We start from the raw sequence: 26318 nt of genomic DNA, 5'->3' as shown, positions 1-26318 counted from the left end.
CAAGGAGAAAGCTGGGCGGGGGCGGGGGGGGGGGGGGGGGTTAAAATACTCTGACTCAACTCTTCTGCCCTCCAGTTAACCAAAGCCAACCAGAAGCCAGAAAGCAAGTGGGCTCATTGATGTAGTCCAGACAGGTCACCATCCCTCCACACAGAATAAGTTTAGAGTAAAGGAAAAGAGATATGGAAGGGCAGACAAAAAAATTTATGGATCCAGGAAATTAGGTCCAATATGGCAGCATAAGAAGATCCTGAACTCACCTCCTCCCTCAAACATACCAACTCTACAGGAACATATGGATTATTGCCTCCCAAAAAAGATCTAAAAATGAGATGAACTGCTGTCCACAACAAAGGGTAAAGATAGGTAAAAAAGGCAGAGACACAGTCTCACGACCCCCCCCCCCCCCACACACACACATACAGTATGGCAGCACCCAATAGGGAGGGTTCTCACCAGCTAGGCATTTGTTACAGAAGAGCAAGGGATTGGTGCTACACATCAGGCACTCCAGGCCCTGGGATCTGTACCAGAGAAACAAGCGCCCAGTACATCTGGCTTGGAAAATCGACAAGGTTGATGTCCGGGGTCCCCAAGTGCTATCGGAAACTGTGATTCCCCACTTGGAAGGCTCACATGTAGGCTTGCTTACCATTTAGACCCAGTGGAAAAACAGTAGTTTGAGAAGTATCCAATAGTGACCCACAGCAGGAGGGATATCACAGGTGTAGAGGTCTTCTCTGTGGAGAAAGGGGATCAACTCCACATCAGGAACACCCCCTTCTTGGGGATCTGCATCAGGAATATGGGTCCCTATGATGTCTGCTTTTGAAATCAGTAGGGTTTAACTCCAGAAGACCCGAGGCCCATAGGAAATCTAGACTCTGCTGTTTAAGGACCTACAGACAGTATCACTTGATCCAAGAACCAGCAAAGAGGCAGCAGTTTGAAAATCACCTGAGCCAGACATAAGATTTATTGACAAATTTTAGGGTGTGTACTGGAGAGGCTGGGCACTTTCTTCAGGAACAGAAGTGCCAGTAGACACCATTTTTCTTGTCCACCTTCAGCCCAGCTAGCCCAACACTGGCAAGCAATAATTTAGTACTTTCCATTTACCTCACTAGCATAGCTCATCATTCTCCTGCAGACCTGCCCCACCCAACCCACCCACCCTGGCAGGTGCCGCTCCAAAGCAGCTCCCACCCAGAGGGCACCCTCTGTTGGGACTGGTACCCCTTCACAGTGACTCCAGCCCTGGGATGGGGGTAGACAGCCCTGCCCACCAGCATACCACACTAGTTGTGGCTGGGTTTCGGAGCCAGCCACACTGAGGCCTAATGCCATCCATCAGCATGTCCACAGCAGCCACAGCCAGGCCTCTCAGCCAGCTGTGCCAGGGGCTAGCCTGCCCACCAGCACGCCCACAGCATTTGTGGCCTAATCACAAGAGGTCACACAGCCCATACAGAGGATACCCCTAGAATGCCTGGTTCTGGTGACCAGGGAGAATTGTACTTCTAGGCCCACGGGACACTACCTTTAACACAGGACACATAGCTAATCTACCTAAAACCAAGAAACAAACACGGAGAGATAAAACAAGATAGAGGAATATATTGTAAATGAGAATAAGACAAAACCTCAGTTAAAAAAAAAAAAAAGAAAACCTAAACTAAATGGAGACAAGCAATCTACCTGATAAAGAATTCAAAGTAATAGTCATAAAGATGCTTACTGAACGTAGAAGAGTGGATGAACTCAGTGAAAACTTAAGGAGATAGAAAAAAAAAATAAAAAATATATATATACCAGTTCTTTACAATACAATAACTGAAATGAAATATATACTAGAGGGAATCAACAGCAAATTAGAGGATGCAGAAGAGCAATCTAGAAGACAGGGTAGTGGAAATCATCCAAACAGAAGAACTAAAGGAAAAGGAATTTTTTTAAATGAGGAAAGGTTAAGGGACACTAGGACAACATCAAGCAGACAAACATTTGCATTATATGGGTCCCAAAAGAAGAGAGAGAAAGGGGTAGAAAATTTATTTGAAGAGAAAATAGCTGAAAACTTCCCTGACCTGGGGAAGGAAACTGATATCCAGGTCCAGGAAGCACAGGGAGCCACAAAGAAGATGAACCTAAAGAGGTCCAAAACAAGACACATAATAAGGAAGATGCCAAAAAGTAAAGTTAGAGAATATTAAAAAAACAGCAAGAGAAGAGCAACTACTTACATACAACAAAACACCCATACAACTACTAGCTGATTTTTTACCAAAACTTTGCAAGCCAGAGAGACTGGCATGATATATTCAAAGAGCTGAAATGAAAAAACCTATAATCAAGAATGTGCTACCCACTAAGAATTAAAGAGAGATTAAAAGTTTTCCAGACAGAAGTTTAAAGTTCATTACCACCATGCCAGTGTTACAAGAAATGTGGAAGGAAATCCTTTAAGCAGAAAAGTCCATAACTAGCAGTAAGAAAATTATGAAAGAAAAATTTCACTACAAAAGCAAAATACAGTAAAAGTAGTAGATCAATCACTTAAAGCTAGTATAAAAATTCAAAGACAATAATTATTTTTTATTGTCTTTTTACTTGTAAAAGTAAAAAGATAAAATTAGTAAAATCAACCACATCTATAATAATTAGTTAAGGGATACAAAAATAAAAATTTGTAAAATATGATCTCAAATACATAATCATGCAGAGAATAATGTACTGTGCTTTTAGAATGTGTTCAAATATAAGCAACTGTCAATTTAAACTGTTGTATACATAGTGTTATACATGAACCTCATGGCACTAATAAAAATCAATAACAGATACACAAAAAAATAGGAATCCAGGGGCACCTGGGTGGCTCAGTCGGTTAAGCGTCCAACTTCGGCTCAGGTCATGATCTCACGGTCTGTGAGTTCGAGCCCCGCATCAGGCTCTGTGCTGACCACTCAGAACCTGGAGCCTATTTCAAATTCTGACCCTCCCCCGTTTATGCTCTGTCTCTCTCTGTCTCAAAAATAAATAAACGTTAAAAAAAATTAAAAAAAAAATAGGAATCCAAGCAAAGCACTATGAAAGTCATCAAATCACAAGAGTAAAGAAAGAGAGCTACAAAAACAAACAATAAACAGTTAACAAAATGACAATAAGTACATATCTATCAATAATTATATTAAATGTAAAGGAACTAAATGCTCCAACCAAAAGATATAAAGTGACTGGATAGATTAAAAAAAAAAAGAAAGAAAAAAAAAAAGACCAGTCTATGTGCTGCATAGAAGGGACTCAATTCAGACCAAAAAATATGTACTGAAAGTGATAAATGCAGATATTCCATGCAAATGAAAGTGAAGAAAAAAGTGGTGGTAATATTTAGACAAAAATAGACTTTAACACGAAGACTATAATAGGAGACAAAGAAGCACATTACATAAGGATAAAGGGATCACTCCAACAAGAGGATATAACAATTGTAAATATCAATCCAACATAGCAGGACCTAAATATATAAAGCAAATATTAACAGACCTAAAAGGAGAAATACAGTAGTAGGAGGACATTTTAATGCCCCACTTACAACAATGAATAGATCGTCCAGACAGAAAACAGTAGCTCTACTGACGCATTAAATCAGATGGGCTTAACAGACATAGAATAGTTCATCTTCAAACACTAGAATACGTTTGTTTTTTTTTTAAGTGCACATGGAATATCCTCCACAATAGATCACATATTAGGCTAAAAATAAGTCTCAATAAAGTTAGGAAGACTGAAATCTTACCAAGCATCTTTCCTGATCACAACAGTATAACACTAGAAATCAATTACAGTTTTTTTAAAAAATGGGGGAAAAAAAACGTGAAGGTCAAAAACATGCTACTAAACAAGCAATAGGTCAACAAAGAAATCAAAGAGGGAATCAAAAAATACTGAGACAAATAAAAATGGAAACACAACATTGCAAAATCCTTAGAATGCAACAGAAGCAGTTCTAGGAAGGAAGTTTATAGCAAAACAGGCCTACTTCAAGAAATAAGAAAAATCTCAAACAATCTAACCTTGTACCTAAATGAAGTAGAAAAAACAAAGAAAACCCAAGGTTAGTAGAAGAAAACAATAAAAAATCACAATGGAAATTTAAAAAAAGAAAATATCTGTGAAACTAACAACTGATTCTTTAAAAGGGGGTGCCTGGGTGGCTCAGTTGGTTAAGCATTTGACTCTTGATTTCAGCTCAGGTCATATCTCATAGTTCGTGAGTTCGAGCCCCACATCAGACTCCACGCTGACAGAGTGGAACCTGCTTGGAATTCTCTCTCTCCTTTCTTTCTGCCCCTGCCATGTGTGCATGCCCCCTCTCTCTTTCTAAAACAAATAAACTTAAAACAATTATAAAAAAATAAATAAAAAATAAAAAGATAAGATAAATAATGTTGATAAACCTTTAGCCAGACTCATCAAGAAAAAAAAGGACTTAAATCAGAAATGAAACAGAAGTTACAGTCAACACCATAGAAATATAAAGGATTATAAAAGTACTACAAAAAATTATATGCCAACAAATTTGACAACCTAGAAGAAATGGATAAATTTGGAAACATGTATTCTTTCAAGACAATTAGAAAGAAATAGAAAATCTGAACAGACTGATTTCTATTAATGAAATTGAATCAGCAATTAAAAACTCCTAACCACTAAAAGTCCAGGATCAGATGCCTTTACAAACAAATTCTATAAAACTTTTACAGAAAAGTTAGTACTTATCCTCAAACTGTACCCAAAAATTGAAGACAAAGGAACACTTCTAAGTTCATTCATTGTGAGGCCAGCATTACCCTGATAACAAAATTAGACAAAGACACTAAAAAAAGAGAAGGAGAAGAAGAATATTATGAGCCAATATTCCTAATGAATATAGATGCAAAAATACTCAACAAAATATTAGCAAACTGAATTCAACAATACATTAAAAGTTATCATTTACCACAGTCAAGTGGAATTTATACCAGAGTTGCAAGGATCAATATAAGCAAATCAACATGATATATATACCACATTAACAAAATGAAGGTTAAAAAGCATTTGACAAGGGGCATCTAGTGGCTTAGTCAGTTAAGCATCTGTCTCTTAGTTTCAGCTCAGGTAATGATCCCACGGTTTCATGGGTTTGAGCCCTGCATCAGACTCTATGCTGGCAGCACAGAGCCTGCTTGGGACTCCCTCTCTCTCCACCCCCCCACCCCCCGCCTCTCCTCCGTTCACACTGTCTCTCTCTCAAGATAAATAAACTTTAAAAAAAAATTAAGAAAAGCATTTGACAAAATTCAACATCCATTTAGGATAAAAACTCACAACAAAGTGGATACAGAGGGAACATACCTTAACCTAATAAAAGCCTTATATGACAAACCCACAGCTAAAAGCTTTCAGCTTTTCATCTAAGATCAGGAACAAGACAAGGCTGTCCACTCTCACCACTGTTATTCCACATAGTACTGGAGGTCCTAGCCACAGCAATCAGACAAGAAAAAGAAATTGGTATGGAAGAGGTAAAACTCACTACTGCAGTTAATATACTACATATCAAAAACCATAAAGTCTACACACACACACACACACACACACACACAAACACACACACACAAACACAAACTATTAGGACTAATGAATTCAGTAAAGTTACAGGATACAGAATTAATATATAGAAATCTGTTGTGTTTCTATACAAACAAACTAGCAGAAAGAGAAATTAAGAAAACCATTCCATTTATAAATGCATTTTAAAAATACCTAGGAATAAATTTAACCAAGGAAGTGAAAGACCTGTACTCTTAAAACTATAAGACATTCATGAAAGAAACTGAAGATGACACAAGTAAATGGAAAGATATACCTTGTTCATGAATTGGAAAATTAATATTGTTGAAATGTCCATATTACCCAAAGCTATCTCATCAATGTGCCAATAGCATTTTTCTCAGAAATTAACCCTAAAATTTGTATGGAACCGCCAAAAAGCCCTGAGTAGCCAAAGCAATCTTGAGAAAGAACAAAGCAGTAAGTATCACACTCCCAGATTTCAAACTATACTACAAAGTTACGGTAATCAAAAAAGTATGGTACTGGCACCAAAATAAAAACATAGATCAATGGATCAGAACAGAGAGCCCAGTGCCTAGGTGGCTCACTAGATTAAGCATCTGACTTGATTTCATCTCAGGTCATGATCTCACTGTCATGAAATTGAGCCCTGCATCAGGCTCTGCACTGGGCATGGAGCCTGCTTGAGATTCTCTCTCTCCCTCTCCCTTTGCCCCTCCCCCATTTTGTGTGCTCATGCTCTCTCAGAAAGAAAGAAAGAAAGAAAGAAGGAAAGAAAGAAAGAAAAGAGAAAAGAAAAGAAAAGAAAAGAAAAGAAAAGAAAAGAAAAGAAAAAAGAAAGAGAAAGAATAGAGAGCCCAGAAATAAACCCTCACTTCTGTGGTCAATTAATCTATGACAAAGCTAGGCAGGAATACACAATGGGTAAAAGACAGTCTCTTCAAAAAGTAGTGTTGGGAAAACTGGATGGTTACATGGAAAAGACTGAAACTCAACCATTTTTTTCAAACCATATACAAAAAAATAAAACAGATTAAAGACCTAAATGTAAGACCTTTAACCATAAAACTCCCAAAATAGGTCGTAAACTCTTGGATGTCAGTTTTAGCAATATATTTTTAGATCTGTCTCCCCAGGCAAGAGCAACAAAAGCAAAAATAAGCTATTGGGACTACCTGGAAATAAAAAGCTTTTTTGCACATCAAAAGAAACCAACAAAATGTAGAGGCAACCTACTGAATGGGAGAAGATATTTTCAAATGATATATCTGGTAAGGGGTTAATATCCAAAATACATAAAGAATACTACAATTAAAAATCACATGAAAAAAATGGGCAGAAGACCTAAATAGACACTTTTCCAAAGAAGACCTATAGATGGCCAACAAACATGAAAATATGCTAAACATAACTAACCATCAGAGAAATGCAAATCAAAAACTACAATGAGATATCACCTCACACTTCTCAGAATGGCTATGTCAAATAGACAAAAAATAAGTGCTGGCTTGGATTGGAGAAAAGGGATCCCTTATGCGCTGTTGGCAGGAATGTAAATTGTTGCAGCCACTATGGAAAACAGTATGGAAGTTCCTCCAAAAATTAAAAATAGAAATACCATACATATAGTCCAGCAATTCCACATCTGGGTATTTATCCAAAGAAAATGAAAACATTAATACACACTTCTATGTTTACTGCAGCATTATTTACAATAGGCAACATACAGAGGCGACCTAAGTATCCATTGATAGATTAATGGATAAAGAAGGTTTGGCACGTGTGTGTGTGCGTGCACATGCGTGTACACACACACACACACACACACACACACACACACACACAGTGGAATATTACTTAGCCATAAAAAAGAATGAAATCTTGCCATTTACAACAACATGGATGGACCTAGAGGATATTAGTGAGGTAAGTCAGACAGACAAAGATAATTACCATATTATTTCACTTAAAGTGGAATATAAAAAACAAAACAAATGAACAAACTTAACAGACTCACAAATACAGGGAACAAACTGATGGTTGCCAGATGAGAGGAGGGGTGATTGGATGGGAAAAAACATGTGAACGGGATTATGAGGTACAAAGTTCCATTTATAAAGTAAATAAGTCAGGAAGATATAAAGTATAGCATTGGGAATATAGTCAGTAATGTAATAACTTTGTATAGTAACAGATAATAACTATATTTATTGTGGTAAGCATTTTATAATGTACATGTCAGATCACTATATTGTACACTTGAAACTAATAATACTGTGTATCAACTATACTTCAATTTTAAAAAGTAAATTAAAATATATATATGGGCCTGATTTGGGCTTATATAACAGGGGAAGCAAATGCCAAGCAAAGGGAACAACAAGAGCAAAAACACAGGCTGTAAAAGGGTTTTATCTTATCGTGGACAGGTTGTCCATTCTGCCACACACTCTAGTGTTCTCAGTTCTGTAGTGAGAAGAGAAGAATAAGGGATGAGTCAGAAATGGGACTCTGCCCTTCTGCAGAATTTAGACTTTATTCTGTAGGTTGTAAGAAACTATTGAATATTGAAGACTTTTGAAAAGCATGACATAACCAAATATGATTTAGAAAGAATTCTCTTGCAGTACCAGTATTTAGGATATAGTGAAAGGGGGAAAGCCAGAATTTGATCTAATTAAAAAACTAGTATCCATTCTTCCTATATAAAAAGGTTGTTGGGAGAATCAAATCAAATAAAATCGTTTCTGCATTAGACTCCTGATTGCAAGAACAGGCATTCAGTTAAGCATACCTATATGATGAGAGCTTTACTGTAAGGTTAAAAATAAAAATAAGGAAGGGGCGCCTGGGTGGCTCAGTCGGTTGAGCATCTGACTTCGGCTCAGGTCATGATCTCATAGTCCGCGAGTTCGAGCCCTGCGTCAGGCTCTGTGCTGACAGCTCAGAGCCTGGAGCCTGTTTCAGATTCTGTGTCTCCCTCTCTCTCTGACCCTCCCCTGTTCATGCTGTCTCTCCCTGTCTCAAAAATGAAATAAACATTAAAAGAAATTTAAAAATAAGGAAAAGAGGCACCTTGTAGCCAGGCGCAGAAGAAAATTATAGAATATCTCAGCCACATAAATGAAATGAATGAATTTTATAGAATCCAAGGCAGTTTTGAGGAAAAGTCTGTTCTGTTGTGTCTTTATAGCCTCGTCTGTGAATCTGTTTTGGTTGTCTAATTTTAAGCTTAGAGCTAGTCTCCATTTCTGTCCTCACTACCAACTGTCCAACATTCTCTATACACGTTCAGTTTGAGAAAATCTGATTAGGTCTGTTAAATGCATTATCCCTATTTGGACATAGTTTCACACTAGCCTGTCTTAGATTGCCTGGGTTCAGATGCCCTCCCCTGATTCAGTCAAGCAGGGAAGGTCACGTAGCACAGACGACTACTGCATAAGCATTCTTCCCTGGATAAGCATGACAGGTACTATTCCTGGCCTTAGAATATATGACATTTTGCAAACTTCTTTAAAAATGCAGTTATTACAGGAGCGCCTGAGTGGCTCGGTCGGTTAATTGTCCGACTTCGGCTCAGGTCATGATCTCACAGTTGGGGAGTTCGAGCCCCGCATCAGGCTCCTCATTGACAGTGCGGAGCCTGCTTGGGATTCTCTCTCTCTCTCCCTCTCAAAATAAATTAACTTAAAAAAATTTTTTTTAATAAAATAAAATGCAATTACTATAAATGAAAGATTTAATGATGGTGTGAGAATACCTAAGCATTGATTTCGGTAAAATGATAATAAAACGTCTTCATTAGAATTCAGTGAGAATCTATATAAAACATATAGCACAGGGTCTCTTACAAAGTAAGTGCTCAGTAAGTGTTGCTGATGACAATGATGTTAATTAAGTAAAGGGATATTTGAGGGCAATACAAAGGAAGGAAGGAAGGAAGGAAGGAAGGAAGGAAGGAAGGAAGGAAAGCAAGGAAGGAAAGCTTGACGAAGGGGAGGAGGGGGGAGGAGAGGAGGAAAGGAAGGAGGGAGGGAGAGGGAAGAAGGAAGGAAGGAAGGAAAGAAAGAAAGAAGGAAAGAAAGAAAGAAAGAAAGAAAGAAAGAAAGAAAGAAAGAAAGAAAGACATAGCAAATATTCCTGACAAGTGACAGAACTTGATGTAAAATGATGGGAATGGGAAGGAAACAAAGTGGATGTGTGGGATGAGATGCTGCTATTTAAGGGACTCTAAAATTTTAAGACTGAGAAACTGAGTGATACTATTAAATATTAGACACTGAACAGTTTTCGGAGAAGGTTTGGAGCTTATTTCAGACACTTTGATTTTGAATGCCAGTATAGATCTGTGTAGAAATACTCAGAAAAAAAGTAAGAAATACAAGTGTGAAAGTTTGGAGTGAGGTTAGGACTACAAGTGCACATCCATCCGGGGATGCTGTTAGTAGTTTCACTACAGCAGAGGTTGCATTAGGATGTATGCAAAACAAACCAACCTATGAATATATTTTATTTCACCTGCACAGTGGCTTTTGTTTTGTTTTTTGAAGAAACTACTTGGAAACATTTTAAAATTGGGAGATCTTACATAAAATCTGAATTTCTGGTTTCTTTTGAAAAAATGAGAGGCCCAGCAACATTTTGGGCAAAGATTCCTTCGTGTATCAGAGCCTCCCCATGGTCTGCATCACTCATTTTTATTATTTATGTGGTCTCTGTAGGCACTTGAATTTGAAATCCCTGCTCTTATATCCTCACCAACATCACAAATTTCTCTATAGCTACTTATTAGTTAATAGATATATAATGGTACCATAAAGTTGTTTTGTTTTCCCTGATTTAAATTTTAAGCAGGGCTAAGTGTATTTCCATGTAATAATCTGTCTGTAGTCCTCATGATTAACTTATTAGTCTCCTTTAGCCAGTTATTGAGAGAAGTCCTAATAATAAAAATCCACATTTCTATCCATGCTCTTAGAGTTTGTATAGTAGGGTTTGTTTTTTTTAATCAATTATACATACATATTTTTCATTTGGATAAAATTAGCAGCTTACTTTCAAAAGAAAATCATATGTACTCGGAAGCTCATCATTGCCTAAATAATCCTAATGTTTCCTTAAATGCATTTATTTTCTTTTTCTTAGAGAATGGTTTTGTGTGACTTTCTTTTATCTCCTTAAGAGAGACTTGATCATTTTTCCATCAGGAAAGCAACTGGCAGAGTTGTATAGCTAAAAATTAGTATACCTTTCAGCAAACAAGACCAACATTAAGACAATGAATAGCTTCTTAATTTAAAAGACTAGAATTGGGATATCAGAGCTGGAAAAAACCTTAGATATTACCTCTTTTAATGGATAAGAAAAATTAAGAGTCAGAAGTATAAGTAACTTACCCAAGATCACACAGCTATTTATACCAAAAGGAAAATGCTATTATTTTTTTAAATGTTATATTACAGCATAAATTGTAGATCACTTCTAAACTTGTTTCCTATAACACATTTTCCTTGCTTATAGTGTCAAGTACTCATCCCTGGTGGCACTTGCCTTCATAATTCGTCCCACAGCTCTCATTCCATGGATACCTTTGGTCTTCAGACATTTCTGGCAAGAACAGAAAAAGCTTGATCTTATTCTGTATCAGTTTTTACCTATAGGGTAAGTATGGCTACAATCCATCTATTAATTTTAATAACCTAAATAGATTATGAACAAGATTTTACATTTGTAGTCAATTATTATATCTTTTAATGTCAATGAGAATTGTCAGACTAAGGAAACAATATTTCCAAATTTATATTTTATATTTTTATATTTATGATTATGGTTAATAGTAATTAATTTGCTTCAGTGGGATTCTTTGCAATTTTTCTAATTTAGAACTTTTTATACTTCATTTCCTAAATGTTTCTTAAATACATTTTAGAAATACGTGATTCTTTTATATTTGTGTAAGGCTTTATAATTTATAATGTGTATTTAAGTATTATTTCATGATCACAATTCTTGGATCTAGACAATGTAGGTATTTTTAGTTTGTAGTAGAGGAAACAGACAAAATTAAAAACGAGTTAGCTAGAGTCATTGGTTGGTAGCTGTGATAGAACTGGGATTGAAACCCATGTCTTCTGTGCTCAGTTCACCAGCATATATACTAAAGTTAGGGGGGCACCTGGGTGGCTCAGTCAGTTAAGCATCCAACTTCGGCTCAGTGCATGATCTCACAGTCAGGCTCTGTGCTGCCAGCTCAGAGCCTGGAGCCTGCTTTGGATTCTCTGTCTCTGTCTCTGTCTGCCCCTCCCCCACTCGCACTCTGTCTCTCTCTCTCTCTCTCTCCCTCTCTCTTTCTCAAAAATAAACAGTAAAAACAAAAAAGTTTATACTAAAATTGGAACAATACAAAGAAGATTAGCATGGCCCCTGTGCAAAAAACAACCCGTTTCTTCTAATTTTGAGCTCCTAGGATCATACGTATCCCAAGTATCTAGTAGAGTATCCAAAACAATTATTTATTGAAAGGGCTGCATGCATTCTGACTCTTATAACAGTAATTTTTTTAATATACTAGTATTCACTCTGTCTGAGTATTTTTGGGTAGGAATCAAAAAGGGCTAAATCATCTGGAAGCCAAGTTGCCACTGCTGTCATTTCTCAGATTAACATTGTTTTTAATGTATTATATTCATTCAGTAAATATTTGTTTAATCCTAGTATGTGCCAGGTACTGTCCCAGGTGCCAGAGATATAGCAACTTAACAAAGTCCCTGCCTTTATGAAATTTATATTGTAGTGGGAGAAGACCATTAAAAACATGAGTAATATATATTTGTCAATTGATAATACATGCTATAGGGAAAAATAACAAGAGATAAGCATAGAATGCTAGTGTAGGAGGGAAGCAGTTATTTTTTATAGGGTAAATGGGGATAAGGTGACATTGGAGCCAAAACCTAAAGGAATTGAGATAATGAGATAAGGAAAGAATATTACAGGCAGAGACCAGCAAGTGCAAAGACCTTGACATAAGGGTGTATTTGGCATTTTTGAGGAACAGCAATGAGACTGAGCTAAAGGAAAGTGAGTTTGGAAGAACATGATAAATGAGGTCAGAGAGACAGCAGAGGCTCAGATCATGTAGGCTTTTACACAGGGAGATGAAAAGCCTTTTTTCTCTCATCAGCAATATGATGTATAGTTTATTCATTCAACAAGTATTGATGTTTTGTATCAAGCATTTGATGATTCAAAAGTGAGGAAGATGCAGTGTCTGCTCCCAAGGTCAAAATTGGTGGGGGGGGAAAGAGATATAACAATAATTCTTGACCAGCAATATAAAGTGTTCTAAGTAGTTATATAACAAAAATGTTATAGGAAAAAAGATAATAAAAAGCCTAATTCTGCTTGAAGGGGAAACATTATATTGGGAAACATTTATAAAGTAGGGGAAGTTTTAAATAACATCAAACATGAACATGAGTTTGCCAGGTCTAGGGAATCAGCATGCTTCAAGTTGTAAAGGCCTGAAGGAGCCTATTCATATAGATCAAATACTTGTTTATTTTGAAGGGAAATATAGGAAAGAACAAATGAGATAATGTATATGAAAATACTTTGAAATTGTACAGTGCATGACAAATATGATTCACAGTCCTAATTAGTCTTACACTCTCAAGTATTGGTACATAGAGTTTGGCCCTAGCCAAAAGCCTTTTATGTATTAAGGACACTTTATTTTTTTTTAATGTTTTTTTAAGATTTATTTTGAGAGAGAGGGAGAGAGAGAGAATCCCAACCAGGCTCCACTCTGTCAGCGCAGAGCCTGACATGGGGCTCAAACTCACAAACTATGAGATTATGACCTAAGCCAATATCAAGAGTCAGACACTAAACCAACTGAGCCACCCAAGCGCCTCATGCATCCTTTCAAAACCAGTTGCAGAGTGCCTGGCTGGCTCTGTTGGTAGAGCATGAAATTTGATCTTAGGGTCATAGTTCAAGCCCCACATTGGGGGTAGAGTTCACTTTAAAAAAAAAAAAAAAACAACACAAAATTCATCTAATCTAAACACTCCCACTTTGTAGATGAGGCAGTGGAGGTTCAGGGAAGAAAATGATACCTGCAAGCTCTTTTGGCTGATCAGGGTCAGAACTGGGACTAGAACCAAAAACCTCTACACCTTGGGCTTTTTATTTTGAAAAAAAGAAAAGAAAAAACAAGCAAACAAACAAAAAAACAGTTGCATATCCAGACAAGAATAGTATCTCTAAATATGGAGAAAAATCTCTTTAGTCTTAGGAAAATTTCTAATATGTATGGACCTACTTCTTTTTGCCTTTTACATGACCTTGAGAATTTGGGACATCATTTTGTCATTCATTCTGTAAAATCAAACATAATTCAGTTGTCTTTCAGCTGCCACATTCTCTCACCAACAATTAGCAAGACAAAAACATAGTATGGGACATCATTATAGATCATGTAGACATTAAGGAGATAAGAGGATAATATGAACAACTTTTTGCTAATAAATTTGACAACTTAAATAAAATAGATGAATTCCTAGGAAAATACAACTTACCAAAACTGGCAAAAGAGAAAATAGTAAATATGAATAGTACCATATATAATAAAGTGAATTTGCAATTAAGAACTTAAAGAAACGCCAGGCTCAGATGGCTTAACTGGTGAATGCTACCATATATTTAAGGAAGAAAAAACATTAATCCACACAAAATATTCCACAGAATAGAAGAAAAAAAAATTCCCAACTCCTTTAATGAAGATCCCATACCCTTGATCCCCAAATCTGACAAGGAACCTTGCAAGAAAAGTCAATTATAAATCAATCTCTCTCATGACTATGAATGCAAAAATCTAAACAAATCTTACCAAATTGAATCTACTGATATATTAAAAAGGAGAATGAATACATAACCAAGATTGGTTTTAGCCCAAGAATGTGAAGTAGGCTTAGTATTTGAAAATCAATCAGTATGAGTCATGACATTAACAGAATAAAGGAAAAAATATATCTGACTATCTTAGTAGGCACAGAAAAGCCATATGATAAAATTAAAAGCCTATTCATGATGGGAGAGAAGGGAAGAACCATTAGAAAATGTGTAATAGAAGGGGTCTTCATTAACATGACAAAGATTTCTATAAAATGTTACAGCAAAATCACACTAAGTCTTGAAGCACTGAAATCCTTTTTTCCGGAGACTGGAGACAATACATGTATGCTTATTATTTCCATTGCTGTTTAACAGTATATGTACTAGCTAGTGCTGTAAGGCAAGAAAAACAAATATTTGGAAAAAAAGAAGTAAAACTATATGGCATGACTGTATGTAGGAAATCCAAAAGAATCTAAACAATTAGGATTAGTAAATAAATTCAGCATGCTCACTGGATACAAGGTCAATATATGAATACTGACTGCCATTTGTATACTAAAACTAGTGGGTAGTCTCAATGTATCTTGCTATAAAATATGTATTAATTACAAAAGATAATTTTACAGTAGAGAAACTTGACAGATACTTCCTTAATCAAGTGATCAAAGTTAAGGGGCCCAAGGCTGGCTCAATCGGTAGAGCATGCAATTCTTGATCGCAGGGTTGTGGGTTTGAGCCCCACATTGGGTGCAGAGATTACTTAAAAATAAAAAATCGTAAGTAAATAAATAAATAAATTTTTTGGAAGTGATCAAAGTTAACATTGCCAGTAATTGGAGAGGTCAGTATCATGAAACTCCTGATTAGAAGCAGAGAAAACACCTTGACCCTTCTGTGGTATTACTGCCATAATGCATAGCCTGAATCTAATCATGAGAAAGCATCAGGCAAACCCAAAGTGACATACATTTTAGAAAATAAACTGACTTGTATTCTTCAAATATGCCAGTCATGAAAGATAAGGAAAGATTAAGTAAATATTCTAGATTAAAGGAGACTACAGACATACAACAAGTGAATACAAAAAATAATCAGGGTTTTCTTTTTCTTTGTATAAAGGACACTATTGGGCCAATTGGCAGAACCTGAACAAAGTGTAAATTAGATAGCCATAAAAATTTAATATTAATTTCCTGGTTCTCATTATTTGTGGTTTATGTAAGAGAATTTTCTTATTTTTAGGAAATACCACTAAAAGTATAGAGATGAAGGCGAATGATGTCTGCAACTTATTAAACAGTTAAGGAAAAAATGCATATTTAAAGAGAGGAAAGAAAAAGATAAAGCAAATAGGTAAAATGTTAATTTTTGGGGAATCTAGGTGAAGTATATATGGGAATTCTTTATACTATTCTTGCAACTTTTCTCACTCAGAATTATGTCAAAATAAAAAAAGGAAAACTATAATTTACAGTGGCATCAAAAAACATCAGATTTCTATGAATAAAATAATGAAAGGTGTACAAGAACTCTACACAGGAAGTTATAAAACTTGGGGAGAAACTAATGAAGACCTAAATAAATGGAAGAGTATATATATTATCTTCATGGACAGAAGACTCAATATTTTAAAGATATCAGTTCTCTCCAAATTGTGATCTATATATTAAGTGCAATTCCAACTAAAGCCCAGTATGGGGTGTGTATGTGTATGAAGAGATAAAGCTGATTTTAAATTTTTCAGTGGAATGCAAAATACCAATATTAGCTAAAAGAATCATAGAAAAAAAATGTTGGAAGACTTAAACTAATAGATATTAAGACTTATTACAAAGTTACAGTAATTAAAATAACTTAGAATTATTGCAAGGTAAAACAAATAGACTGGTGGAACACAATAGTCCAGCAACAGGCCTAGACATATAATCGCTCATTTATAACAACAGTGATAAGGCAGTAGAGAAAGGATAATTTTTTTCAATAAATATATAATTAGCTGGATATCCATTTGGGAAAAAATTAACTTTAACTCCTCTTCCCATAAGCAAATAAATGAATGAATAAATATCCAAAAGAATTATAGATCTTAACGTAAAGGTAAGAGAGTGGCACTTCTTCAGGATATGATAGAATATCTCCATGAACTTGAGGCAGGCAAAGATTTCCTAAATAGAATATAGTTAAGTATTAACTATAAAGGAGAAGATAAATACATTTGAATACATTAATATTTAAGACTTTTGTTCATCAGATTCACCGCTGAGAGTGAAAAAGCAAGCCACAGACCAGAAGATATATGCAATACAAAAAACATCACCAAGAAAAAAATTCCAATCAATTATATACAGAACTTGTTAAAATCTGCAAGGTAGCAATAGAAAATTGATTAAAAGACCTGAACTTCAAAAGATAAAATTTAAGTGGCCAAGAAGTATAAAGATACTCACCTCATTAGTCATCAAAGAAATGTAAATTAAAACCATCATGACATGCTAGTGTACATCTACCCAAATGGCCTAAAAAGATACAGAGCCCTTACATATTCCTGTGGGAATATAAATTGATACAACCACTTTGGAAAACTGTAAGAATTTATTAAGGCTGATTGCACATAAACCCTAGGGTCCAGTAATTTCAATCCTAAGTATATACTCAGCAGAAATGTATATGGGAAACAAAAGTTGCATAAAAGAACATTCATAGCACTGTTAAAAAAGGGAAGCATAGTGTTCATCAACAGAATACATACATTGTGGTATGTTATTCGTATTCAGTGGAATACTATATAGTATTGTAAATGAATGAGCTACTGAAATATACAAAAAACTGTGGCTTAATCTCATAAACATAATGATCGAAGGAAACTGGACATAGTACATATAGTGTGATTTCATTTTTGTAAAACTCAATAAAAGGCAAAACATCTACACTATCAGAAGTCAGGATAGTAGTTACCCTTGGGAAGAGAGTGGAGATTGGTTGGAAAGATGAAGAAGCCTTTTGAAGTGCTTCTAATGCTCCATATCCTGTAATCTATATGACAGTTACACAACTGTGTTAACATAGTGATGATTCATGAAAGCTTATATTCATAGTGTACTTTTCTGTGTATATGTTTATGGTAGGCAGCCTCTGAGATGGCCCCCATTGATCCCATGCCCTTGATATTCATGTACTTGTGTAATTCCCTTCCTTTGAGCATGTGCTGGACATTTTGACTCCATTCTGACAAGTAGAAATGTGGCAGAAGGGATGACACTTCCAACATTGGGTTATAAAAGGACTGTGGCATCCAGGTTGGTGCCCACCTTACTCTGTCTTGGCTGGCTCACCCTGAGGTGCCGATCTCCATGTTAGGAGGTAGTCTTAAGAAAAAGGTCACATAGGGGCGCCTGGGTGGCGCAGTCGGTTAAGCGTCCGACTTCAGCCAGGTCACGATCTCGCGGTCCGTGAGTTCGAGCCCCGCGTCAGGCTCTGGGCTGATGGCTCAGAGCCTGGAGCCTGTTTCCGATTCTGTGTCTCCCTCTCTCTCTGCCCCTCCCCCGTTCATGCTCTGTCTCTCTCTGTCCCAAAAATAAATAAACGTTGCAAAAAAAAATTTAAAAAAAAAAAAAAAAAAAAGAAAAAGAAAAAGGTCACATATGGGAGACTGATCCCTGATCTCGACAGCCATGTGAGAGAGTGTGGAAGCAAATTTCCCCACCAGGACCAGTGAAGCTTTCAGATGAAACTGTAGCCCCAGCCAACATTTTGACAGTTCATGAAAGACTCTGACTCAGAGACACCAGCTAAGCTCCACTTGGATTCTTGACCCACAATACTGTAAGATAATAAATGTTCATAGTTTTAAGTTGCCAGGTTGTGGGGTAATTTTGTACAGCAATAGATAATACAGTGTTTATTAATTTAGAAACTTTCCTTAAATACAGCCACTGTCAGTGGAAGATCTTTCAACATGTGTAAATCCACATTCAGTTGGCAAAATTATAAAGCATTTTTAAAGTGACTTTTGATGCCAAGCATTTGCGAAGCCATATGCCAACATTGGATTTTCAGTAGGTTCAGAATATTAATCACTCTTCTGTTTTGTTTTTCAGATTTATCACTTTAAGTTTGTCCCTGATAATTGATCGGGTTTTTTTTGGTCAAGTAAGTAAAAACATATTAAACTAACAGCTATTTTTAATTTAACCATTTATTACACTAAAAACTCAACCTGACTTCTTAATCTGTGAATATTTGGGAACACAGGCAAATCACTTTTTTAAAATTTTATGGGATACATTAAAAAAAAGGATTGGCATATACCTTTCATTCAATTTGCTGTGCTTTCTATAAAACATAATTTTGTATTCCTAGTTGAAGTTAAAAGGAGTCTATTTTATGACATTTTTGTCAAGTTTGTACAATTAAGTCAGGTTTGTTAACAATAAAGGTTAACTTTTTAAATGATTTTAATTGACCCCAAGTTAATCATTCAGAATTCCAAATTAATTCAAATACTCTCTATTCTTCAAGCATTTTGTTTGACTTTTTTTTTTTTAATTTTTTTTTTTCAACATTTATTTATTTTTGGGACAGAGAGAGACAGAGCATGAACGGGGGAGGGGCAGAGAGAGAGGGAGACACAGAATCGGAAACAGGCTCCAGGCTCTGAGCCATCAGCCCAGAGCCTGACGTGGGGCTCGAACTCACGGACCGCGAGATCGTGACCTGGCTGAAGTCGGACGCTTAACCGACTGCGCCACCCAGGCGCCCCTTGTTTGACATTTTAATGTCATGACTGTTGGTAATGGCCTTTGGTTGTTTTAAGTTCCTTGATTTTAAGTCACTTAGGGGCTCTGGAATCAAACGGACACAGTTTGAAAGCTAGTGCCCTCATTATTACCTATGTGACCTTGGATAAGTTATGTACCTTTCTTGCCATATTATGTACCTTCCCTATCTGGAAATAACTGTGGTATCTGTCTCATAAGGCTGAAGAGTTAAATGAGATACTGCATGTAAAGGCTTACTTACTTACAACAGTGCCTGGGAGAAATGACCACTTACTGTTACCTACTGTTGTTGATGTTACTATCTTCTTTGTGCTTTAATTCAAATGGTAATGTTTTCAAAGCTTTATCTTAATAATGTGTGATATCATAAGGTACTAAAGTTTTGAATATCAGTAACACACATACTCATATAAAAACTATTTTTGAGGATCTTTATCTATTATTGCATGTAAAACTTATATTATCAAAATACACATCAACATTTAATCATGCTTTCTTAAACTGCAGAAACTAGCTTATAAATCAAAAGAACATATTAAAACTTGGAATTTAAAAAAATGAATAAAGAATGATTTCATGGGGCACCTGGGTGGCGCAGTCGGTTGAGCGTCCAACTTCAGCCAGGTCATGATCTCGCGGTCCGTGAGTTCGAGCCCCGCGTCAGGCTCTGGGCTGATGGCTCAGAGCCTGGAGCCTGTTTCCGATTCTGTGTCTCCCTCTCTCTCTGCCCCTCCCCCGTTCATGCTCTGTCTCTCTCTGTCCCAAAAATAAATAAACGTTGAAAAAAAAAATTAAAAAAAAAATGATTTCATGTGGTCATTAGTCAAAATTATTAATATAAACTATCATCTTTTTTTTTAACTTCATTCCTGATTTAATGCCAAGATTCTGCCAAATTCTCTAATGCCAAAGATTCATACCTGGCACTAATACAATTCTATTTCTTTTTCCATCAACTATCCCAGTGGACCCTGGTTCAATATAATTTTTTGAAATTTAACGTGCTACAGAATTTGGGAACGTTTTATGGTTCTCATCCATGGCATTGGTACTTCAGTCAAGGATTTCCAGCTGTTTTGGGTACTCACTTACCATTCTTTATTCATGGCTGCTTTCTGGCCCCAAAGAGGTACCGAATACTTTTGGTAACTATACTGTGGACACTGCTAGTTTACAGGTAAGATTCTATTTGTGCAAATAATTAGACTTTTTTAATGCTACCAAGAAATTAACTAAATTCTTCAAAAAGTAAACTGTCTTCTGGAGATGTGTTAACTCATGATTCGTTACTGATATTATTTAGCAGACAGAAAAGATAATAATTATGCTGATGCTCAGAATGAATACTTCTGATATCTTTAGTTCACTTGTCAAGGATTACAATCAATTTTTAAGAAGTTGAAAACATTTTATTTGCTTCTAAAAATTGAAACTACCAAAATTTTAAGTACTGAAGGACCAGAGAAATTATATTTTTCAATGAAAATGTATATATCTTTATTCCAAATTTGAGTAATAGGACTTAGTTGGATTGGTAATAGAAATCTTTTTTAGAATGTAATTGTACTTTAGAATTTCACAGTGACATCAAATGTTAGGATTACTTTTAACACATCATCTCATAACTAAAAAGAGACTGCTTCCTGAGGCATGAAATTCAGTCTCAGTATTTAGAAAAACAGATGTTAACTATATTTCATTTTAAATATATTTATTTCTCAAACTGTCATGTAATATGAGAAAACACTATTTTCTCTTAATATCTGTTTTTATTATAGCATGTTGAGCCACAAAGAATTCAGGTTTATCTATCCAGTTTTACCATTTTGCATGGTGTTCTGTGGTAAGTATTTTTATTTAATATAGAAAAAGTTGTATTTATATAGAAATAGTTAAGACAATAAATTTTCCATAAAACACGAAAATAGTTTTTAACTAAGCTAAATGAGAAATTCCTAATTACAAATTATACTACTGCAGTATTCCTTTTGCAGCCTACTTTTTCCTGTGTCCTGTAATGTGAAATAAAAACAGGATTTAATATCCAAAGCCTTTGGGTGGTAATATTTCTGGCTGTTAGAAATCTTTCCCTATAAAGTAATGGAATAGGTCTATTTAGCATTTTAAGTTTATGATTAGACTATGAAATTCTTCATTCCATAAATAAAAAATATATTTATAGCTGTTGAAACTACTTTTTAATGTTTCTTTGTACACATCTACCCCTTTAAGACTCACTCTAATGCCTATGCAATTTTTAAAGTGATGCATACCTCTGATTTTATTTTTGACCTTTTCTCCATTTTTCCACTAGGTCTTTGCAGTAATTTTTTTTTTTACATATGACTTGTACAAAGTCTTCTATTCCTCAACTCTGGAAAATGTGAATTTTTACATTGGTTGGTTTGGAAAAACTGAAATTGAAACTACTAACTGCAAGTTTAATTCAGAATAAATGACTGTTGGCTTCTTTCAAATCACTAAAAAAAAAAAAAAAAATCACTGAACTAGGGAGGGAAGAAGTAAGTAATCAACTGAGACTGGAGGCTGGGAAAAACTAGGTAGTCAATGGCATCAAACTTTTTACTTAAAAAACAAAACAAAACAAAACCAAAAAACAGCAAACCACCCAAGGTTAAGCAGCCACCTTTGACCAAGTATACATCATGTACAGATCTCAGATGTACTGTCTTCAGTTGATAGACACACACACACACACACACACACACACACACAATCTAAATATTTGATACATCTGAAGTACTGAAACCAAAGGTCATTTGTGTCTCTATAGTCTTACGTCATATAAAAATGCAGGCACAAAAATATAGGCATCAAACAGAACAGCTATTTGGCAAGTCTTAAGAATACTGGGGCCATTCACCAGAGCAAATCTGTTTATGAACCACTATTCAGATTTAAATTTTTGCTTTACAATGATGTGAATTGGAGTTAAAGTTATAAATTGTTTGGTTTTTGCCCAGGTATATTGCCATACTGGAGGACAAATATTTGTGTGTGGTGTTGTTGTTTGGTTAATTTAGGAATTTGGTTTCATTCCATTTGTATAATTTGAGTTTTTCCAGCATTCCACTTCTGTGCCTTCTGTCTTTAGAGAATGTTTTAGAGAAAGACTGAGTTGTGTGAATCCTCATTCCCAGTCCAAAACAATGAATTGTTTAAATGGCAGGTTCCTCGTGACATTTCCAGTCCCAGAGATTGAGAAAAAATGCTGATGAGGGCTGAAGAGATCCCCTTCTAATGAACGATAATCAGCCTTTGTGCCATCCTGTGTCCACTCAGAAGGATCCCTAAAGGACCAGGAACTAGCAAAACCCCTCATCTTCTCAGAGAATGTGATCTTTTCCTGTGGATACATGTATCTACAGTCCTTGAATTAGACCTAAAAATTCTAATTCCTAGGAGACGTCTTTTCCCACTAAGAGTCCATAGTGAACCAACAGACATTAATCTTTGGATGTTCAGGAACAGTAGCAGGCAGTAGTTCTCTTTGGAGTTGTTTTAAATGGTCCAGTCTGTGTCATGAAATCTTGAGTTTTATTATATCTCAAATCTCAGTTTTTGTTCTTTTGTGACCTCTTTTAACCTGATTTTTATATAAACACAACTCCATCAATTGCTATGTAACAGCCACCTTTTAGTGGCTTAAAACTTCACTTATTATGTCTGTAGTTGGCACACTGTCCATTCCACCACATTCTTTTGGTCAAAGCAAGTCGCAAAGCCAGGCCAGATTCGAGAGGAGAGATAAACTTCAGGCTCAGGTAGGGACTGGACACATGAAGAGGAAAAACTGCAGCCATTTTTTCAATCTCCAATAATTTCTCTTGCCTAATTTGAATTTCCCTGAGTACTGTTCAAAATAGGACCTAACTCTGGAAAACATATCTTCTATATTTGGCTCTTATCCTTAGTGATCTAACCTTGTGCGTCAGTTTCCTCATCTGTTAAGACAGGTGCCATTGGCCTAGTAACATTGAAATTTTTAGTTGAACCTCTGTCATTTGTGCTGATGAGGTTCCTAACATCTGCTACTAATTCTACATTGAGTATCTGCTTAATTTGTTTCTACCAAAGTGGCCAATGCAAACTTGCTGATCTCTGATTAGGCCACTTTGTTTCTCCATATACTATTTTTGTCAAAATTGCACATGCCTGTTGTTTCAAAAGCCATTCCCTAAGTTTGTTTTAAAAAACAATGGTTCCCTTCCCACCCTCCCAGTTCCCCTTCTCAGAATTACCTAAACTCTTTTAGGTGGTTTGATATTCATCTCTTTAAATAAAATGCTCATAATGCCTTTAAACATCTTTGTTTTTGGCATTATTTAGGACTTCTCGCCATGAAGATGAAAATAGCTTTATTTCCTCAGCAAAGTAGGAAAACAAAATTCTTCCTGATACCATCCTCTGTGCCCAATATTCTTATTACTCTTATTCTTAATAAAGTCTCCTTTCAAATAAAAATAAACCCTCTCTTTCCCAGGCCCATTCTCCTGTATGTTACATTACAGAATTAAAACCACCCTTTTTCTCATGTAAACACTGAATTTAAGTTAACCTAACAGCTTTCCTAGAGTATTTCAAAATGAAAAGTTCAACACAGAGAAACACCTCTGGTTGGTAGAACCTGGTGGATCAGGAATATACAGCCCCTTACTTTCTCATCCTCTCCATTACAATGAACCTTACCTTGGGAAGAAGGAACTCATCAGTTACTGCTTAAGAATACAGATTGTAACATTAAGTATCCAAAACTTAAAAAGTAATTGTGTATATCAAGATAAATCATGTGATGATTAGAAGATACGTCTGAGTAAAAAAAGAACCAACTCATGCAGGGCCTTCTTTGCATATTCAAGTTTTTAGATTTTATCCTGGAGAGTGGTCAACTGGGACATAATGGTTTAACAATAGTCTGATAGTGATTGGATAAGAACCCAGTGTGTGTATTATAAAAATATACTCATGGTACAAAAAGACAAAACCCTATAGTTGTCACCCTCTGAATAATCTAGCCCCATTTCCCAGAGAGAATTTTCACTTTCTTATAAATTCTTACAAAAACTTCCTGTATACCCTTTTTTATGTACCTTTGTTGGCATAGGTAACAGAAGAAAATTAAATATTCTGGGATGTTATTTAGCACTGAGTTAGAATTTATGGTAGGCCTGCCCCTATTCATGGCTCACTTTCCACAATATCAGTTACCTGCAGTAAACTGTGGTTCAGAAGTACATGATCTCCTTTCTGACCATCCTGAGGTCAGTAGTAGCCTAATGCTACGTCACAATGCCTGTGTCATTCACCAGACTTCATCTCATCACATAGGCATTTTATCATCTCACATCATCACAAAGAGGATGGCTACAGTACAATAAATTTTGAGACCACGTTCATACAACTTTTATTATAGCATACTGTTATAATTGTTTAGTATTAGTTATTGTTAACTTCTTACCATGCCTAATTTGTACGTTAAACATCATAGGTATGTAGGTATAGGAAGAGTATAGGGTTCTCAACTATCAGCAGTTTTAGGCATCCAGTGGGAGTCCTGGAATGTATCCCCCGCAGAGAAGGGAGGACTACTGTATGTGAAGTGAAGGAATCTGTATCCTGACAAGTAGTCACTGGGTTCTTACCACATCTTTATTCTCGTAGAAATTACATGATAGGCTGACAGATTTCTGTAAGTGGTTTATAGAACAGATAGAAAGCTCCCAGAATCTTCAGTAATTGGGAGAGAGGTCTCACATTTCAGGTTAGGTAATGCTTACTTACATTACATTGTGAGGATTATTCCTTTCAGAAGCTAGTTCACTTTAGGGTGGATCCTTTCAATGAGAGCCGCATCTCCATATTATTTGTACATACAATTATGTAAACTTACTGGGCAGCAGTTACTAGGATCTTGTTAATTGCCTCTTTAAAATGGTGAAGAAACCATAGTACTTCCCTGTAAGAAAACCATGGATCCTAAGCTTCTCCTGTGGCACAGACTAGCACTGTAGCTATACTATATTTCCAACTCTCCCTTTAACAACTCCAGTTTCAGAAATCCCCTTGGAAATGTTCAATGTCAGTTTGAAAACCCTCAGTATTCAAATTCAAGTCTGTTCAACAGTTCATTCTTTCCTTCTCTTCCCAGCATTTTCTATGTATTATTTCTACAAATATGGAGACTGAATTCTCTCTGAAAGAATCCATCCTAAAATCACCACAAAGAAATAGAAGCATTACCTAACTTAAGACTCCTCTCCTTACTGAAGAAGCTGGAAATACAAGCACATTTTCTTCCAGCATTCTACCTCAAATGCCATTTTTACAACATTCACCACCATGTACTCCAGTTTTGTATCAGTCACTCATAACATTGTCTCCCTAATGCCAGTTTCTGAAAAACTTTAAGGAACATTTAGTGAATGAACAAATTGTTAACTAGTGTACCACTTCCCAGATGCCCAAGTTATACTTTATTTGAATATTCCTGAGGGCAAGCTGTCTTCTAAAGTACCTTGCCAGGATAGACTTGATAGCTTTTTGTAATCTGAGGCACTAGGTGACAGGGATGTGTGATACTCCAACTGATGAACAGAATGAGCTACAGGTAATGTTATCTAAAACATTTCCTTGAGGAACAAAATTGGGTATCTAAGATTTCCTGCACAAATTTGATTCAGCTATCAAGTAAGTGGCAGGTATCAAATGTCTTGGAATAGATGAAGTTATTTTCATTATTATTTTCAATAGCCGTATTTTCAATTATATTGTTTATATGCATTATGTTATCTATAATCTTCAAAGCAACGAATACAGATAAAAGAAAAGCTGTTAAGGCCCCGTATCTAATTAACATTTAAGTGTACAATGAAAGGTATCTTCAGTTTTTCCTAAACTGAATGTTAACAGTTTTCTTAATCTGCAACAATGGTAACTTGAAAGAATGAGTGTCTTCAGTTAGTGTCAAGTACTAGATGTGATTCAAGTGAAATACAGATC

The 26318-nt window shown here is 35.8% G+C and overlaps 1 protein-coding gene and 1 pseudogene across 1 annotated transcript in view; both read left to right on the top strand.

The window, feature by feature from the left end:
• PIGB (phosphatidylinositol glycan anchor biosynthesis class B) overlaps positions 1 to 26318 on the top strand; it is a 40900-nt gene that overhangs the window by 10551 nt on the left and 4031 nt on the right. The window contains exons 6-9 of the mRNA XM_043555375.1: positions 11140 to 11280; positions 18618 to 18669; positions 20264 to 20475; positions 21077 to 21141. Of these exons, the coding sequence (XP_043411310.1) occupies positions 11140 to 11280; positions 18618 to 18669; positions 20264 to 20475; positions 21077 to 21141 (470 nt within the window). The remainder of the gene's footprint in view (positions 1 to 11139; positions 11281 to 18617; positions 18670 to 20263; positions 20476 to 21076; positions 21142 to 26318) is intronic.
• On the top strand, positions 11981 to 12075 carry LOC122469731 (annotated as a pseudogene).

This window comes from Prionailurus bengalensis, chromosome B3 (genome assembly GCF_016509475.1).
Source record: "Prionailurus bengalensis isolate Pbe53 chromosome B3, Fcat_Pben_1.1_paternal_pri, whole genome shotgun sequence".
In the NCBI taxonomy this organism is placed as follows: domain Eukaryota; kingdom Metazoa; phylum Chordata; class Mammalia; order Carnivora; family Felidae; genus Prionailurus; species Prionailurus bengalensis.
Note: the sequence above shows the minus strand (reverse complement) of the source record. Positions and strands in the feature narration are given on the sequence as shown.